The 16,168-nt window shown below is 53.5% G+C and overlaps 1 protein-coding gene and 1 long non-coding RNA gene across 7 annotated transcripts in view; one reads left to right on the forward strand and one right to left on the reverse strand.

Annotated features, from left to right (window-relative positions):
• Window positions 1-7,593: 7,593 nt before the first annotated feature.
• Window positions 7,594-8,112, forward strand: LOC125961347 (uncharacterized). Its single transcript, XR_007471940.1, has 3 exons — window positions 7,594-7,735; window positions 7,977-8,051; window positions 8,094-8,112. It is a non-coding gene; the product is annotated as an uncharacterized LOC125961347 (long non-coding RNA).
• Window positions 8,113-8,326: 214 nt separating this feature from the next.
• Window positions 8,327-16,168, reverse strand: part of SLC9A8 (solute carrier family 9 member A8) — a 67,874-nt gene continuing 60,032 nt past the window's right edge. For 5 of the 6 annotated variants that reach the window (XM_033411194.2, XM_004282890.4, XM_033411196.2 and 2 more), the window contains 3 exons: window positions 13,057-13,277; window positions 10,829-10,975; window positions 8,327-9,500 (listed from right to left, as the gene is read on the reverse strand). In XM_033411194.2, coding sequence (XP_033267085.1) covers window positions 9,393-9,500; window positions 10,829-10,975; window positions 13,057-13,277 — 476 coding nt within the window. In that variant the 3' untranslated portion in view covers window positions 8,327-9,392. The remainder of the gene's footprint in view (window positions 9,501-10,828; window positions 10,976-13,056; window positions 13,278-16,168) is intronic. The other variant, XM_033411195.2, reaches the window with a different exon arrangement.

The following is a 16,168-nucleotide window of genomic DNA, read 5'->3' on the forward strand; positions in this document are numbered from 1 at the left end:
TTATTGATCTTTGCTATTGTTTTCTTCGTTTCTATTCCATTTGTTTCTGCTCTGATCTTTATGATTTCTTTCCTTCTACTAACTTTGGGTTTTGTTTGTTCTTCTTTCTCTAGTTCCTTTAGGTGTAAGTGTAGTTGTTTATTTGAGATTTTTTTTGTTTCTTGAGGTAGGATTGTATTGCTATAAACTTCCCTCTTAGAACTGCTTTTGCTGCATCCCATAGGTTTTAGATTGTCATGTTTTCGTTGTAATTTGTCTCTAGGTATTTTTCGATTTCCTCTTTGATTTCTTCAGTGATCTCTTGGTTATTTAGTAACGTATTGTTTAGCTTCCATGTGTTTGTGTTTTTTATGGTTTTTTTCCCTGTGATTGATTTCTAATCTCATAGCGTTGTGGTCAGAAAAGATGCTTGATATGATTTCAATTTTTCTTAAATTTACCGAGGCTTGATTTATGACCCAAGATGTGATCTATCCTGGAGAATGTTCCATGTGCACTTGAGAAGAAAGTGTAATCTGCTGTTTTTGGATGGAACGTCCTATAAATATTAAATCTATCTGGTCTGTTATGTCATTTAAACCTTCTGTTTCCTTATTAATTTTCTGTCTGGATGATCTGTCCATTGATGTAAGTGAGGTGTTAAAGTCCCCCACTATTATTGTGTTACTGTCGATTTCCTCTTTTATAGCTGTTAGCAGTTGCCTTATGTATTGAGGTGCTCCTATGTTGGGTGCATATATAATTGTTATATCTTCTTCTTGGATAGATCCCTTGATCATTATGTAGTGTCCTTGTCTCTTGTAACATTCTTTATTTTAAAGTCTATTTTATCTGATATGAGTATTGCTACTCCAGCTTTCTTTTGATTTCCGTTTGCATGGAATATCTTTTTCCATCCCCTCACTTTCAGTCTGTAAGTGTCCCTAGGTCTGAAGTGGGTCTCTTGTAAACAGCATATATATGGGTCTTCTTTTTGTATCCATTCAGCGAGCCTGTGTCTTTTGGTTGGAGCATTTAATCCATTCATGTTTAAGGTAATTATCGATACGTATGTTCCTATTACCATTTTCTTAATTGTTATGGGTTTGTTTTCGTAGGTCCTTTTCTTTTGCGTTTCCCACTTACAGAAGTTCCTTTAGCATTTGTTGTAGGGCTGGTTTTGTGGTGCTGAATTCTCTTAGCTTTTGCTTGTCTGTAAAGCTTTTGATTTCTCCGTCGAATCTGAATGAGATCCTTGCTAGGTAGAATAATCTTGGTTGTAGTTTCTTCCCTTTCATCACTTTAAATATATTGTGCCACTCCCTTCTGGCTTGTAGAGTTTCTGCTGAGAAATCAGCTGTTAACCTTATGGGAGTTCCCTTGTATGTTACTTGTCATTTTTCCCTTGTTGCTTTCAATAATATTTTGTCTTTAATTTTTGTCAGTTTGATTACTGTGTGTCTCAGCATGTTTCTCCTTGGGTTTATCCTACCTGGGACTCTCTGTGCTTCCTGGATTTGGGTGGCTATTTCCTCTCCCATGTTAGGGAAGTTTTCAACTATAATCTCTTCACATATTTTCTCGGGTCCTTTTTCTCTCTCTTCTCCTTCTGGGACCCCTATAATGCAAATGCTGTGTTTAATGTTGTCCCAGAGGTCTCTTAGACTGTCTTCATTTCCTTTCATTCTTTTTTCTTTATTCTGTTCCATGGCAGTGAATTCCACTATTCTGTCTTCCAGGTCACTTATCTGTTCTTCTGCTTCATTTATTCTGCTGTTGATTCCTTCTAGTGTATTTTTCATTTCAGTTATTGTATTGTTCATCTCTGTTTGCTCTTTAATTCTTCTAGGTGTTTGTTCTTTAATTCTTCTAGGTCTTTGTTAAACATTTCTTGCATCTTCTCGATCTTTGCCTCCATTCTTTTTCCAGGGCCCTGGATCATCTTCACTATCATTATTCTGAATTCTTTTTCTGGAAGCTTGCCTATCTCCACTTCATTTAGTTGTTTTCTGGGGTTTTATCTTGTTCCTTCATCTGGTACACAGTCCTCTGCCTTTAAATTTTGTCTACTTTTCTGTGAATGTGGTTTTCGTTCCACAGGCTGCAGAATTGTAGTTCTTCTTGCTTCTGCTGTCTGCCCTCTGGTCTGAATAAAAGTTCTTTGTGAAAGAAATAGAAAATATCTTCAGACGAGATCTTAAAAGTTACCCATTATCTTTCCACTCAGAGAGGACCAATGTTCTCTCAAACTTCATACCTATCCTTCCAGATTTTTTCCTATATACACACACATCAATTTAATTTTTGGAGGCTGATGCTATATATGTTGTTTTGGAATCTGATCGTCTGACCTCATGAAGTTCTTTCAGTTAGGATTATTTTTGTTGTAACATAAAACCCAACCCAAACAGCATCAGCAGCAAGAACACGTATTGTCTCCTGCAGTGAGCTCCGGTGGGAGGTCGGTTCCAGGACTGCTTAATTCACTGGTCCGACAGTGTTGTTAACAACTCAGGGCCTCTGTCTTTCTGCGCAGCAGGTTGGTGAGGCCTTCCCTTGTCTCAGAATTGCTGCAGCAGGTCTGAGCACTGCATCCCCACATAATGGGAGGCAAAGGCCAGACCATGGGAAGAGAGTGCTTCCCTTCTTTGAGTGACTGAGTGTGAGGAAACAGTCCTGGAAATTCCCTAAGATGTTGCTTCATTCTTCTGCCGGAATTGGGCCAGAGGCCCATTCCTCAGCATTCTCAGGCGAGGGGAGTGGAATGACCATAAATGGCTTCATCTCCCCTCAGCTCCCCTGGGAGTCGAGTGGAGGTCACGGGGCCCTCAACTTTGTGTGTGACCCTCCCCTGCAGCTTTCTGGCTTCCAAGCAAAATACTTCTTCCCTGGTTTGCTCCCCTTCACCCTGAGTGCTTTTTCTAGACATTGAGAAGGTTGAAATGTGAATGAAAATACCCAGTCCCACTCAGGCTCTGCTCACCTTTACTACCAGGGTTCCATTTTGTCCAGGCTGACACTCTGCTCATTTCCTAGCCTCCTCTGCAGCCATCGGTGGCCTGGGAAGATTCTGCTTTATATTTGCCAGAGGCCTATCACTCCAGTGCCACCTGTCATCCCACCTGCATGGTTTCATTAGGGTGGAGGAATCCTTCTCTGAACCCAGGTCTCCGTCACAGGCGGAAGGGAGCTGAGGGCCACGTGCGCCTCCTACCAGCGCTGCTCCCTGACCAGGTTCCCTGCCTGACGCCAGCAGGCATTGGTTTGGGCGTGCAGTTAGCAATCCAGGTAGAGGAAGGGTCCAGGATGTGATTTATTCTCCCCCCACCCTTCCTCCTTTGGCCTGGGGGTGGGGATGCATTGCAGGGTGGAGAGGAACTAAGAGCCCTGGTTCTGGCCTCCCTGTCAGGAGGCTCGTGCCTGGGGTCAGGACAGGTTCTTCTGCCTGGTTTCATTTATATCACATGTATTTTTTGTTTGCACCTGTTACCGTAAGTAGCTTCAGATGCCTTCTGGAAGCATGAGAGAGTATAAACAAACGGAGCCTCCAGACTCCCCACAGATACCGCCACCAGCTTCCATCTGACTCGCACGGCCGTGTGGGTTCAGAGCCTGGTTTCAGTCAAAGGCCTACCAGGGGCCAGTCTGCAACCCCAGCAGGGAGGAGGGCGGCTAGCCAGTCTGCAACCCCAGCAGGGAGGAGGGCAGCTAGCCCAGAGAACCCCAGGGAGGACAAGTCCCTCACACCTGTGAGGAAGCAGCTGTGGCTGGAGGCTGGAGGCTGGGCCTGAGCTGAGCCCTCCTGCTTGGCCTCACGTCCTCCTCACTGAGGGACTGTGTGCTCAGGCCATTCAAGATGGCTGTCTCCTGCTCTCTGCATATCCCCTGCTCGATCAGCCCCTGCTTCCCTCACGTGACTATCCAATCCTCTTAATCATAGGGCTCAATTAGTTCCTGGTAACCGAGCCCACCTGACATCAATCTCCCCGATGTGGTGAGGACTGCTGCCATGCCCTGGTGTCCTGTCCGATGGCTGCTGCATGCCGTGGGGTTTTGCTCCAGGACCGTTTGTTAAGATCCCTCTATCCAACAAACCGTTCATGTCTCTCTTGCTGTCTCTAGGCTCTTCCTCTGGTCTCAAGGCTGGGCAACTACAAAGCTTATGGGCTCACGGGGTCCAGCCCAACAGGGACAGAGGCAGGACCTGGGGCCCAAAGCCCGCACTCCTGCCCACTAACCACTGCGTTCTGCCAGGCTTCTGGCCGCGAGAGCCGGGCAGGCGTGGACAGAGCCGAGTCTAGGGGGGCGTGACCCAGGCCTTTGCAAAGCCACGGAACATAAACACAGAAAGTGGGTCTGATTCAGCAGCATTCATTTTTATTTCTAAATAAGAATCCAGTGACATTACTGTTTTTCATCCATTTCTGAATTCTTTGAAGAGTCCAGTGAGACGAGGTAGAGGCTCCAGCAGAGCAGCTGCAGGTCCCTCCACCTCCGACCCACCTTCGCCTCTGCAACGCACAGCCCCACCAAGAAGAGCCGCATATTTCTCAGGAACCAGGACTAACGGCTGCCTCTCACATCTTACTTGGGGGAGGACAAAAGAACAAGCCTGACCTTCCCGACAGTCCTTATATCAAAAAGCTGTACTTAAAAAAAATCCTTCATTTTTAAAAAGAAAATTACTCAAAAGAATACAAGATTCTGATTAATCTTGAGAACAAATCAAGCTTTGCAGGAGCTGTACTGGAGAAAATGCTAAAGCCTTTGGTAGCCACGAACCCCGAGTCAGCCGAGCGAGCGAGGAGCCTTCCCCGGCCCATGGGCCACCGCGGCTCCTCAGAGCAGCGCTGGGGCCTGGAGAAGTGGCTCTTCTGTGTGGCTGACCAGCTCCTTGGACAGGGGCCCATAGCACTGACAGGTGACCTTTCTCTTGACCACCGAACTGCACAATCCCCATGGATCCCATGGCCACGGGGCCCGCAGCTGCACTCCAAGGACTCAGCTCTCTCGCCCTGAAGCCAGGATGCTCAACGCGGAGCAGCTGGGAAAAGACCAGCTCCTGGGTAGGAAAAGCCACAAATTTTTTTTCCCTCTGGGATTAAGGACTGTGTCGGCTGGGGTGAGAAAGGGTGAAACGGGGTGGGGGAAATTAGAAAGTCTTCTTTTGTAACATGGGCAATGATGGTGGAAGTCCCTGAACATCTAACTCCATTTGTGTGAGAAATGACAGGAGACTAAGTGGAAGGGAGTGTGGCTGATTATCCGAAGCCGTCACTCTGACTGTGGTGTTTTCATTTAAAACATATTGCCTGGGGCTTTGGAGACCGGGTTCCTGGTAGAACAACTTCTTAATGATTCTGGCTGCTCTACCAGGAACGTTTCAGATAATTTCCTACCCACCACCCAGCAGGAGAATCACATGCCTGCATTCTGGAGGGAATGAGGAAGGAGCAAAGGATCTTTCCTCTTTTTTTGGCATTTGAAGTCCTAACTGACAGTCAATCATTGCTGTTGAGAGATTCCTCCTCCCATTAGAATCAGGGGTCAGTTCTAAGGCCACCCGAAGCCACGCCTACACCTTGCCGGACCTTCGATGGCCCGGACTTGGCTGAGGAGAAGCCGGTCACCACCAGGCCCCACCCTCACTCTCCCCACTGAAGCAGAAGAGGGATTCTGGCTGTGGCCTCCCCGCTGGGGACTTTGCCACGTGTGTGGACCCCCATGGGAGTGTGGACCTGAGACCCCGGAAGGCCACCTTAGGTGAGGGCTTGAAGGAGAAGGCTCCCCACTCACCAGCCTTTCCACACTCCACTGCACACAGAGGAATCTGCAGGCAAATCAGGGCCTCCCTAGGCTGACTTGGGGCACTCAGGGGCTGCCAACATTCTGGGCCCCTGGCCTCATGTCAGCCGGGGCCCAGCAAGCATTCCCAGTGTGTGAAAAGAGGCAGCTGGCCAGGGCGACAGGGTCTGCCCCTGGGCTGAGTGAGCACCAGATGATGGAACTGAGCCACCTTCTGCCTGGCTCTGTTCCAGCTCAGCCCGAACTTGGTCTCTGGGGACCTAGGAAAAGCCAGCTTCTTTTCCTGTGAGGCCTCACGCTCCAAGCCTCTGAGCATGGTTAGTCCCAGCGGTCCTACAACCACAGGGCTGCAGAACACGTGATGAATTCCAAGTCCAAAATCGTAGGGCCTGCTGTGGAGGGGCTGCTGGGGGAGCCTTGGGGTGGGGCCTTAGCGCTACAGGACGCCCCAGCTCCCCAAGACGGCATGTCTTCAGAGTTCACTGGCTAGCCAACCAGCTTCCCCAAAGGCACGCACTGACCTTACAGCCTTCACCTCCTCCTAAAGTATTACCTTCTCTCTGTGCTATACTTCTCCTGTCCCATGGCCTAGACCTAAAAGAAAACATGTGTGAAGTTATAGTTATGCTGGATATTTTTAATCTTCTAGGCATTTATTCCCCCAACAATAGAATTATTAGGAATGCTAAAGGTAGACAGCAGCAATTTTTGATTCTCAGGCAAAGACATCTGAAAAAAGTCCACCAGAAAAATCTCTCTCCATGGGCTTTGGCCTGTTCAAAGGTGATGGCTGAGGCACACGGGGCGCCCTCCTTGGCAGGGAAATGCCCTCCCACGCTGCTAAGCCACTACTTGGCCAGAAGAGGGCAGGAGCAGCTCACGGGACGCCCAGGCTGGCGCTGCTCCAGGCCAGGCAAGACTCTCCCCCAGCCACCTTCACACAGCCAAGCCTTGGGGACCTCGCCCTGACCCCGCGTGCTTCTCTACTTACTGTCACTCTCAGGTCTCAGCTAAAAGTGGAAGGACAGGTGGGACCTGGTGACAAAGGGCAGTCTGAACTGAGAAGATCCTGTTTTCATTATTTAATCTATGAACTCACAGCCCCCCAAAATTTTTTTCCGGCAAGCTACTGAGTTTACAATGCAACTTACACCTCGGAGATCAGACTCTGAATTTCAGGGGGAAAGTCAGTTACTTACGAATTGGAGAATGAGAGAACAATCTGGCCTCTGATCCCTGCCCCCTCCCCTTATGGACAAAGGTCCTACCCCTTTGACCTCTTTTCTCTTCCACTAAAAAGAAATAGGAAATGACGGAGACTGGAATTATGCATGGCATTAATCTTCCAGTGGGGATATTAGGTGAAGTAAAGTAATCCTATTTGGCTCAAATTATGGGGTTACGGTGGGAGATTACAAAAAGAAATCATATTTTAGCTCTATCAAGTACCAATTGACTTTTCATGCATAAAAAGGAAGCCATGTGCCCTCCTGCCTGACTGGCTTTACGCTTACACTTCTGGGGCAAGGGAAGGGGTTAGGGCAGGGGTCTGGCCTCGTGGGCTGGGTACATGGGTCCTGGAGGGTCCCGAGGTCAGTCCTTCCTCACATCCAGAGCCACGCTGCCTGAGGCTGAGAAGATGGAAACATATTTGCTGCCAGCCCAAGGTCCATGCTGGCCCACTGTGTCCGAAACAGAACCAACGACATGCACATGATGAATTAAACCACGCCAGAGGGTGCTGAGTCCCAAGGCTCCAGCTGAGACCCTGAGCCACATATGGAAACTGCCAGAGGCCTGTAGATGGGCACAAGCAAGCAGGTAAAGACTTGTTAAAGGGCCGGTGAAGGGGGTGGATGCGGGGAAGTCATAAACTCCATGTCCCCTGGACATGATTGGCAGCTCCTCACCTTGAGGTGGCCCAGGGGCCAGGACCATGGGGCCGGGGCAGGTGTGTGTGTGTGTGTGTGTGTGTGTGTGTGTGTGTGTGTGTGTGTGTGTGTGTGTCTGTGTGTGTGTGTGTGTGTGTGTGCGTGTGCGTGTGCGCGCGCGCGCGCGCGCGCGCGTGGCTGGGGCAGGGGTGTGTGTGTGTGTGTGTGTGTGGTGTGTGTGCGCGCGCGCGTGGCTGGGGCAGGGGTGTGTGTGTGTGTGTGTGTGTGGTGTGTGTGCGCGCGCGCACGTGGCCGGGGCAGGGGTGTGTGTGTGTGTGTGTGTGGTATGTGTGTGTGTGCGCACGTGGCCGGGGCAGGGGTGTGTGTGTGTGTGTGGTGTGTGTGGTGTGTGTGCGCGTGCGCGCGTGGCCGGGGCAGGGGTGTGTGTGTGTGTGTGTGTGTGCGCGCGTGGCCGGGGCAGGGGTGTGTGTGGTGTGTGCGCGCGCATGCGCAAGCGCTCTGTGAGCGAGTCCTGAGGGAGCAGTGGCTGCTCAGGGATTGCAGGTGAGACTCAGATGCATCTGGCTGCAGGCCACTGGAGCCCTGGGAAGGGGTGGCAGAGGAGGAGCACGGGGACAAATGGGACCCAAGATGGTAGAGAATTGGGAGGGAAAAAAAAAGATGCCGATGAGCAGTGAAGGTGCAGCAGGTAAACGGTGGGCAGAGCCCAGGAGAAGGGGCCTCTGAACAAACAAGGACCGCTGAGTAAGGAATCGAGGTCAGGGAAGGGACTGCTAGGCTCTCACCACTTTGTAAAAGTGCATGAATTTAAACTGAATTCAAAGACAGCAGCTGCTGGCCAGCATAAACCCTGAAGACTTTCCCTCTAGAGGGTGCTCTGACCCTACAGAATAGGGTCACTCACCCCCAAAAAACCCAGGGATACGGCTTCCAATGGGGCTCTAGAGAGGTGCCTGTGCCCTCGTGCTCGGTTCCAGTGTAAACATTCACAGTATTCCCAGAGAAGGGCAGTAGCTGCCTGCTGCCCAGGGAGACAGCCTGTGAGGTGCCAATCAGAGGTAAAGAGAAAAAGGTCACTCAGTTTCTCTTTCTCAGGGAGTGCAAGCGACATCACGAAGGGGAGTGTGAGGTTTCCAAGGCCTCTGAGCCTGCTGCTTAAGTGAGAACCACCGCTGCTGAGGGCGGAGGTGCCTTGATGACGCACAGGGAAGCGGCGGCTGGCCTCTCGCCCTGCTGCTACCGACACCCGTCCAGCAGGGAAGGGCCCCTGTAATGAAGGCAGTGGCCAGGGATGGCGGCAACGGCGCACCACGCTCCCGGGACGCCCTGCACAGTGGGTCCATGGCAGGATTTCTCCTCTCAGGCACCTTGGCGTGACAGATGACTATTCCCCGGCTACAGAAGCAGAAGGAAACATGTACCTGCAAAGGTGGTCCCTCCAATCCGCGGGCTGGGAAGCCACCCTGAGGGCAGAGGTCCAGCCCAGTGAGGAGCGGGGAGAGGGTGCTTCAGGGCAGCCGGCTGGCTCCAAAGGCCTGGGAGGTCCTGGGTTAAGACGACAGTAGCCTGTGCGTCACCCTGCTTCCATCCGCCCCAAAGAAGTGCCACATGCACACGCCTCGGGGGCCCTTGCTGGGTGGCCGTCCTGGGAGCCGCGGGGAGGCTGGATGGCAGTGCTGCGGCCCCGGCTGCCCGGAAGCCACGCGTCCTGGTAGGTCACAGCAGCTCCTGCTCGTCGTCCTCGGAGCCGGAGGGGCCTTGGCGCACCTCTTCGTACCACTTGTTGGTGAGGGTTTTCATCTGGATGCGCCCGTGGTGGAGGTCCTGGGGTGGGAGACACAGCAAGCCCTTGTTAGTGGTCTGGCTCAGGGTCAGGGCTGAGGAAGGGAGGAGACGGGAGGCAGGGGGCGCGGCCACAAGCAATTTCAAAGTGTTAACTGACTAACCGCAAGCTGGGATCATTCTCTGTTGGGGAGGAGATAACGGGAGGTGTCACCCTGGAAACAGGAGTAGGAGGCAGGATGGCATGATGTTAAAAAACCTGGCCTCTGGAATCAGACACACTTGGGCTCTGCTTCCAGCTTTGCCATGTACTGGCTGTGTGACCTCAGGGGGTTACTTCACCTCTCTGGGCCTCAGTCTCCCCGGCTATCAACTGAGACAACCCGCTGCATCTACTGCATGGGTTGCTGGGAGAATGAAACGAAGCAATCGTGAAAAACGTCTGGTGTAGCGCCTGGCTCACAGTAAGAACTCACGTGCTGACAGCGATCCTGACTGCTGAGGGAGGGAAAACGGGGCTCAGGACCAAAGCGGGGCAGCAGCCAGGAGAACCCCTCCCCCACCCTGCATGGTGCAGGATGACGGTTTCAGCAAAGCAGGCCCAAGCTGGTCCCTGAGTGTGTCACTCACTGTCAGGCCAGTGGTGCCTGGAGGGATGGAGCGAGAGCCCTGAGCCTCGGGCCACTGTCCAAGGCCCTGGCAGGTCTGAAATTCCTCAGCTCAGATTCAGTAGCCGATCAATGTCCCAAGTCTATCATCCAGGAAATCCAAACTGGGTTAACAAGTCTATTATTAAACTAGCACTAGAGACTTCCCTGGTATCACAGTGGTTAAGAATCTGCCTGTCAATGCAGGGGACACGGTTCGAGCCCTGGTCCGGGAAGATCCCACATGCCGTGGAGGAACTAAGCCCGTGAGCCACAACTACCACAACTACCGAGCCTGCACTCTAGAGCCCGCGAGCCACAACTACTGAGCCCACGTGTCACAACTACTGAAGCCCACGCACCTAGAGCCCATGCTCTGCAACAAGAGAAACCACAACAATAAGAAGCCCGCGCACCGCAACGCAGAGTAGCCCCCGCTCGCCGCAACTAGAGAAAGCCCACGCGCAGCAACGAAGACCCAGTGCAGCCAAAAATAAATGAATTAAATAAATAAATAAACCAGCATTAAATATGGCAGCGAAGGAAAAACAGCAGATGCAGAGTGCTGCAAGCATGTCCAGCCCGCGAGGCTGGGAAGGAGAGAACGCTGAGTGGGGAGAGGCCCCCACCCAGCCCGGCACGTGGGTCTTCCCTGCCCACCCTGCTCTTGGACACTGCAGGCCCTGAGGGAGGAAGGCGAGGGGCCCCTGGCCTGCGTCCCACCTCCTGGGTCAGCCGCCGCGTGAAGAAGGGGTTCAGGTACTTGGCATCCAGCCACAGGAAGCCTTTGAGGTCCTGCCGCCTGACGTAGTGGGCTTCGTACTCCTCCTCGGTGAGCTCTGACAGGTGCTCCGACTCTACGGTGTTGCCCTGCGGCGGGGGTGGGGGGGAAGGCAGCCGAAGGCTCGTCAGCTGACACCTGCCTGGAAGCCCTCACACCACCCAGCCTACCTCCTCGCAGCTCTTCACCCCGGCCCCCGTGTCCCCAACCCTAACGGTGGCAGCAAAGAGGCCTCCTGGGAGCCTGTAGGGAGGCGGGAAGGTGTGTAAGAAAACGATGGACATCCAGGAAAATCAGAATTGTGAAGAAGTTGGAAGCTCAGGGCTGGGGCTTGGTCTACTGTAAGCTCTCCAGGTGGCTGTCTGTGCGGCCAGGACTGGGAGCTCTTCTAGGCTGTCTCTTTACCAGTGAACTGAACGAGGGAGGCGGCTTTTGCCGTTTTTTGCCTGCAGAGGCCCATTCTGGGTACATCTCTGGTCATGTGGATGCAGCAGGGAGGGATGTGGAGAGGGAGAGAGGGAGGGAGGGAAGGACCACCCACCCTCTGCAGGGGCGACCATAGGCAGTTTTGCAGTCGCCCCCAAGCGCAGGTGTACCCTGGGTGTAGGAGGTGGGAGAGGGAGCGGCAGGGCGGGCATTTCCCTGCCGTGGAGCAGCGCTTCTAAACTCGGGCCGGCGTCAGAATCACCTGGAGCTTGGGGAGCCACAAAATGCTGGGCCCACTAGGCCCACCTGCAGTTCCTGATTCAGCAGGTCTGGGAGGGGGCCCAAGAATGTGCATTTCTAACAAGCGCCCACCGATGCTGCTGGACCAGGAACCCCACCTTGACGACCAGTGATGGAAAGTGGGGTGGTTAAGAGTCTGTGTGACCAGGGCTGTGTGATTTGGTCTCTGTGCCTCAGTGCTCTCATCTGCAAAATGGGGATCATGAGACCATCTGCTTCCTGCAGGTTATCAGGGACAGTCCAAGGACAGCGCAGGCACCACAGAAAACATGCCCTAAACAGCAGCTGCTCCCCCCTGAGCACACATCCTGGTTCTACCAGAGCTGTGCTTGGCCAAGTGTGGCTGCACCTCCCGGCAACTCATCAGAAATGCAAATTCTTTGGGCGCCCACCCCAGACCTGTAAGACCCTGGAGCCCTCCACCAATCCTGACACCCACTAAAAGCTTCGAGAACCTATACTTGAGCTTTGGTTAAAAACAGACAAGAAGGCTGGTGGATGGCGGTGGGGGGAGAAGGGCCACGGAGAGTGAGGAAAGTTCTGTGAGCCAGCCCTGTCTGACGTCATCTGAAGGTTCTCCCAGCAGCACAACTCTGGCTGGAGAGGCCGCGGGCAGAGACTGGAGGCCAAGATCCACCCAGACTGGACTTTCCAGAGTGAGAGGTGGGCCACATCCCCTTTCCCCACCTCTGGTTGAGGATTTCTGTGCCTTCCAGGGCTGAGTAAAGTTACTGATGGCCTTGAACAAGGGAACTAGAAAAAGATGCATTTCTGCAAAAGCATGTGCGTGGAGCAGGGGGTGGTGCAGGAAGGCAGGACCAGAGGCCAGGGCCCGAGGGAACACAGGGCAGGAAAGGCACAATCACGGTGACTCAGGGGAGGAGGGTGGCTTGGAGGAGGCAGAGGTGGGCAGGGGTCCGGGGGCCTCAGGCTCGCTGCAGATGGCCTTGGGCACCTCCACCACCAAATCATGCCCTTGCCTGTCCTCAGTGGAGGGCCGTCTCCTGTGACTCTCCAAGCCTCTGTGAGCACTTTCCCCTTATCTAGCCCCAACAGGAGGCTTTTTAGTAGATGCTAGGGAATGATACAATTTTGTCATTTTGTGATTTTGAAACCCTCCTTCCAGTCCCGGCCTGATGGGGTGGTGTGGTTACTGGCAGGGGAGGAGCATTCCTGGAAGAGTCTGGAAGGTTCACGTTCCCACGCCACTGCCTCCGTGGCTTCACGAGGCCGGCAGACAACCCACCCCAAAGAGTCAAGCTTCAGACCCTGAGTCCAAACTCCCTGTCACTTTGGGAAGCTGGTGCGTGCGTGTGTGCATGTGCTGCGCGCCTATGCGTGCGTGCCCAGGGACGGATCATCCTCAGATCGTGTCTCGTTCCCCCATTTTCTGGTGGCGAGTGGGGACCCACCCTCTGCCCCTGCCCGCCCGGCCGGCACTCACCATCTTCTCGGTCTTGCTGAGGTTGACGTCCTTCTTGTTCCTGCGGCGCGCCCTGGCATCCTCGATGTCCGCGAAGCGGATGAGGGGCATGGTGCTGCCGCCCAGCAGCAGAATGGTGAAGAGCACGATGCTGATGGTGGTGGTGCCGATGAGCTGCCGCTTCTCCATGGGCTCCAGGTCCAGGTGCAGGCTCAGGGCGTAGGGGATGGCCCCCCGCAGGCCTGGGCGACAGTGAAGGGAGTAAGAGGGACGGAGGCAGGCGGGAGGGGGCAGCAGTTCTCGGGGGATCTGGGCCCAGCCCGGCACCACGGCCGCTCGACATCCTAATGCACCCACTGGAGAGTGCGAACTCAGCCTGTGAGGCTCTGGGGTGTGAGAGAAGCAGGCGCAAGGAACGGAGGCTCACCTCCGCTCCCACTTCTCAGGGCGGCAGAGCGGAGCGGGTGAAGTGACCTGTCCAGGCTGTGAAGCGCCGGGCGTGTGCGTGTTGAGGATTTATCAAGCCCAGTGCTTATGTTTTAGAAACACGACAGCTGGTGCAGACGAGCCCTCCCTGTGCTACGTGCTCCGCGGACATGACCTCATCCGATTGTCACAGCTGTAGAGCTGGTCCTGTTATTCTCACAGCGCACAGATGAGGCGCCGAGACTGAGAATGAGGTGTCCCCCCCAGGGCCACACGCTTTACTGGCAACGGCACAGAATGCCTTTTGCCCAATGCCCACTGTAGTGGAGGATGCCACCCCCGTGGTGGCCAGCGGCTCAGGGGACTGCATCACGGCCTCTCCCTTACTTCCTGTTTTGGTTCCCTGGGAGGGTGCTGGCTGGACTGAGGGGTATGGACTGAGCCGGGAAATGGCACGTTCTCTCTAAAAAACTTCCTAGCTTGTCTGGTGCCATACGGGGGGACAGGAGCTCCCAGAGCAGCGGGGAGGAGAGATGTCAAACGAGGACTCGTGTGAGGGTGAGGGCCTGAAGGAGAAGGGAGGGCGGGCCGGGCACACAGCGACAGGATCTGACCCAGACGTGGAGGCCGGCGCATCACAGCATGATGGGGGGCTGGCTGCTGCAGCCCAGACCCTGTATGGGGACACAGCAGGGCGGAGGGAAGGGGGTGGAATTAAAAGAGACACGGGGAGCAGAAGCAACAGGTCACAGGAGCAAGGGGAAGGTGGAGTGACCAGGGAAGGGAAGGGCCTGGAGGATGCCCGGGTCCTAGGAGGCTGGCTGCGCGACGGTCTGGGCACGGGGTCGGGAGTCTGGCTCCTGGGTCCACCCCCTGGCCTCCTGCTTTCCCTGGGGCCTCCCAGGCTGGCACGAGGAACGAGACACAGGGCCTGCCATGACGGCGGCCCGAGGATGAAATGCCTTGGCATAGAACAGCATGTGCGCACAGTAAACACTTCGTAAGAGGGAGCCACATGTTATTGTTTCCTGTGGAAGGAAGAGGGATGCTGGCAAACAAGCAGCTGGGGCAGGAAGGTAAGTTCCGTCCTAGACAATGAGATCGCCATAGCTCCACAACATCCAAGGAGGATTCAGACACTGGAGTCTGGATCCCAGAGGGAAGGCCTGGTCGGAGGAAACAGCTTTGGGAGGGTGGGAACCAGATGGAAGTTGAGGCCACAGGACAGGTGAGCTTGTGAGAGCGCAAGAGATGAAGCAGGTCTGAGGCTGAGTCCTGAGGAAGCCAATATTTGCTGAGGTGCCGGTAAAGGCAGATGGGGACCTGGACAGGAGCCTGAGGAGATCCCAAGGGAAAGGAGGGGAACCAGAGCATGGCCTGGAGGCCAAGGGAAGAGGAGAGGGTATCCTCCCAGTCAGAGGGCAGGTCGGTGGGAGGAAGGAGCCCCAAGCCGAGGAGGCGGGTGGGATGAGGGCTAACCGGTGCCCACCAGGTCTGCCTGGGGGAGGCTGCTGGTGACCCGGGCGAGGCCAAGTCCAGCCCTGAGGACAGGAGGGGAGGAAGTGGAGAAAATGGGCAAGAAAAGCTCACTCAAGAGGTCTGGCCACGATAGGAAGAGATGGGGAAGCAGCTGGAGGGGACGAGGAGCAGGGGTTTTGGCTGAAGTCGTTGGTTTTTTGCGGGGAAAAGGAGAATCTTCAACTGTTGAATGATGGCGGAGCCAGTGGGACAGGGTGAGGATCCAGGAAGGAGGGAGGGAATCAATGGAGAGAGGCCTGGACAGCCTGAGGACACCCGGAACCAAGAGCCCTCCCTGTTTAAAACCACCGCCCACTTCCCTGTAGAGGTCTCTCACCACACCCCGCAACCCCAAAGAGCTCACATACTTTGTAAAATGCCTGATACATTTCTTAGATTTTCTTTCAGATTTTCAAGACCTTGGATCAACTACTTTACGATTTTTTTCCCTCACTGGCAAAAAAGATTAAGAAAAAAGTTTCTCTCACTGTACACACATATATACACACCTACCTACCTAGATCTGTCACACACACACCTATGAATATATTTTAAACAAGGTCTTTTGAAAAGGAAATCTGCGAGAAATTTACAGATATGCTGTTGGACAGAAAACAGCTTACAAAGCACGTTGCTATACCCTGACCCACACAGAAATATTTTAATTATAATATTTAAACAAGAAAGCACAAAGAACTGGATGTATTTGCTCCTAAGTAAATTTAAAGATGTCTACGGATCCGGTTCTTTAGGAGTCAAAGATTTATGAAATCATTTCGATCCTTTAAAAAGTAGAGGAATATGGGATTGAACAGCAACTGAAATGGTCAAATAAACTATCAGAACTTAGTAACTGAATAAAAAAAATCCAAATCTAAGCTATAGTACAAAAAAGTTTAAACTTTAACCTTTTTATTCGGAGCCCCTTGTTACTTCAGCCTAGAAAGCGCTCAGGTGGGAGGGGCGCCGTGCACACCTTGCCCTGGGCTACCCCGTCTGTCCAGGAAAGAGTGGAGGGAAGGAGGGCAATCCTGGCTCTGCCTCCTGGGGCCCCTCGTCCCGAGCAAGTCCTTTACCCTTGAGCCTGAGGTTCCTCATCTGTAGAGCAGACACGCACCACCCACTTCCTGCGCTGTGGGGAGGGGTACCGCCTGCGAAGGGCCTCGCTCAGGGCCTGTGTTATAGCAGG

The sequence above is a fragment of the Orcinus orca genome, chromosome 16, assembly GCF_937001465.1.
Source record: "Orcinus orca chromosome 16, mOrcOrc1.1, whole genome shotgun sequence".
NCBI lineage: Eukaryota > Metazoa > Chordata > Mammalia > Artiodactyla > Delphinidae > Orcinus > Orcinus orca.